This window comes from Colobus angolensis, unplaced genomic scaffold, assembly GCF_000951035.1.
Source record: "Colobus angolensis palliatus isolate OR3802 unplaced genomic scaffold, Cang.pa_1.0 Scaffold59, whole genome shotgun sequence".
In the NCBI taxonomy this organism is placed as follows: Eukaryota; Metazoa; Chordata; class Mammalia; order Primates; family Cercopithecidae; genus Colobus; species Colobus angolensis.
The window spans coordinates 9,967,121-9,969,827 of NW_012119487.1; the positions used below are offsets into that span (position 1 = coordinate 9,967,121).

Consider the following 2,707-nt stretch of genomic DNA (forward strand, 5'->3'; position numbering starts at 1 on the left):
TTTTTTGTATTTTTAGTAGAGATGAGGTTTCAACATGTTAGCCAGTATGGTCTCAATCTCCTCACCTCGTGATCTGCCTGCCTCAGCCTCCCAAAGTGCTAGGATTACAGGCATGAGCCACTGTGCCTGGCCCTATTTCTGTGATTATCTTACATTGTCATTGTCCCCCCAGGCCTGTCTCGTTCACTGTGGCATGCCTTGTCTAGGCTAGGGTAGATGCTTGTTAGATGTTTTATGACTTGCTCTCTTTTTCAACAGGACAAATCGATGGCCAGGAGATCACTGCCACTGCCGTGCTGGCCCCCTGGCCTAGGCCACCCCCCAGGAGATTTAGCCCTCCCAGGAGAATGTTGCCACCACCGCCCATGTGGCGCAGGTCTCCGCCACGGATGAGGAGAAGGTAAACAATCTTGTAGTTTCAGTGGACTAACCAGGCCACAAACCTCATGTGACCGCAGTGGCTTTGGGACCCTCTATCCAGCCCTGCCTGCCTTCTGCTGTGGTGGCAGGAGAGGGAGAGGGGGCAGAGAGGAGGAGCCCTTCAGAGCTCATGGAGAGAGCAGGAGATGCCCTAGAGTTGCACCAACACAGCTTCGTGAATCTGGGCAGTGGTGTGGTGTGGCCTTCCTAGGAGACCACTAGACCTGTGAGCCCAGTGGCAGGCCCGCTTTTTTTCTGAGCTAACAAGAAGGGCTAGGAGAGGGAGAAGTTGGGGCTTAGAAGAGTTGTGGGGTGGGGGTGGTAATTCCTCGGCAGATGCCACAGTTCAGTGTCCCTTGCCAGTGGTGATTTGTGCTTTCAGCCTTTGGGGAAGAGGAGGAAAGCCTGGGCTTCTGCTTTGGGTCTCAAAAGCACCCGTTCCCAAGAGTTCAGGGCAGGCCCATCAGGTGGGTCCTGTCCCAATTTCTGGTATTAAAAAGTAAAACTTCGGCTGGGTGTGGTGGCTCACGTCTGTAATCCCAGCACTTTGGGACGCTGAGGCGGGCGGATCATGAGGTCCGGAGATCGAGACCATCCTGGCTAACACATTGAAACCACATGTCTACTAAAAATACAAAAAAATTAGCTGTGCGTGGTGGTGGGCGCCTGTAGTCCCAGCTACTCAGGAGGTTGAGGCAGGAGAATGGCGTGAACCCAGGAGGTGCAGCTTGCAGTGAGCTGAGATTGCACCACTGCACTCAGCCTGGGCAACAGAGTGAGACCCCATATCAAAAAAAAAGAATACAATTATTAGCTGGGCATGGTGGCGCACGCCTGTAGTCCCATTTGTTTGGTAGGCTGAGGCAGGAGAATCGCTTCAACCCGGGAGGCAGAGGTTGTGGGTGAGCCGAGATCATGCCACTGCACTCTGGCCTGGTGACAGAGTGAGATTCTATCTCAGAAAAGTAAAACTGGGGAATTACCCAGAAAGAAGCTAGCTTGCCCCTATAGCCTGAGCTACTCTGATGTGGTTTCTCCTCTTCCTGCAGGTCCCGCTCCCCGAGGCGCAGGTCCCCTGTGCGCCGGAGATCACGCTCCCCGGGCCGCCGCCGCCACAGGAGCCGCTCCAGCTCCAACTCCTCCCGATAAACAGGCCACTGAAGCTCTCACCCCTGTAACTTATACCCCACCCAGCTCAGTTTTGTCACTTCTCTAGCCAAAGGAAGATCAGTAGGAAAGCAAACCCTTCACTCGGGCAGAATTTGCAGGCAGCAGTCAGCACCCCTCTGCCCACCGGGCTCTGGCTGCAGAAGTGCTGTTGGTTTGGGTGTTGCGTGCCTGTCAAGATTCCCTCTGGTTTTCTGGCTAGAAAGCTCACCCGTTTCCAGTTTCTAAGAGTCAGTTCAGTGGCAGGGCCACCAGGAACAAGTGAGGCTCTGGGGGGTGGTGTGACCCTGCCTGCCTGGGAGCACACTTTTCCCTTCCCTGGTGACCTGAGATGGTGGCCAGACTGTGCCCTTGCTGTTGCTGGGCGGTGTCCTTTTGGAAAGGGAGCCGTCCCGAGCTTTAGTGCAGCTGCCAACCCTGTTAGCCCCAGCCTCTGGAGGCCTCTTCCGACTTCAAGGGTCACACACCCCCAAAGATCCTCTCACCCATGGTAGTTGCTGTGCATGGTTCTGTCTCTCCATGCACCCATGCACACACCCCACCCCACCACCCTGCTCTGAAATCAGCGAGTGAGAGCCAGCTCTGCGGGATCATCACGCAGCCATGGTTGTGCCTGCCTTTTGTGGTGGTCTTTCAGGTTATCTTGGCAACATGTACATTGCTTTTTGTTGTTGCTTTTTTGCTTTTATTGTACAGTCAGTACTATAAAATTTCTCTTTGAGTTTTATACCTTTGTAGCATTTTAGATGACGTTGTGTTTGTACTTTGTTGTGTAGAGTGGAAGAATTGTGTTGAATAAACCTAAGATTGGAATGCAGATCTAGTACTGGGTTCACTGCCTTCTCACTGTACCCTCGCCCCTAGTAACTTTCTGTTCCTCAACATCCACGGTGGCACCTCCAATGCTTTGTCAGGAGAATCTAGGGTTTGTGTGCTGTGGGTATTAGGTTGCTCCTATGGTGGACAAATAGAAGGAGATGGTTTTATCACCCCCTCGGAATGTGTGTGTGTTTTGAGACAGACTCTGCGTACCATGGTGCGATGATAGCTCACTACAGCCTCCAACTCCTGCTTCAGCCTCCAGAGTAGCAGGGGCTAATTTTTTTTTTTTTTTTTTTTT

General features: G+C 52.8%; 1 protein-coding gene across 6 annotated transcripts in view; it reads left to right on the plus strand.

Annotated features, from left to right (window-relative positions):
* RNPS1 (RNA binding protein S1, serine-rich domain) overlaps positions 1–2,410 on the plus strand; it is a 25,893-nt gene extending 23,483 nt beyond the window's left edge. For 4 of the 6 annotated variants that reach the window (XM_011962407.1, XM_011962410.1, XM_011962409.1 and 1 more), the window contains 2 exons: positions 259–400; positions 1,470–2,410. In XM_011962407.1, coding sequence (XP_011817797.1) covers positions 259–400; positions 1,470–1,569 — 242 coding nt within the window. In that variant the 3' untranslated portion in view covers positions 1,570–2,410. Of the gene's footprint in view, positions 1–258; positions 401–706; positions 709–1,469 lie in introns of all 6 variants that reach the window. The other 2 variants (XM_011962406.1, XM_011962411.1) reach the window with 2 other exon arrangements.
* Positions 2,411–2,707: the final 297 nt, after the last annotated feature.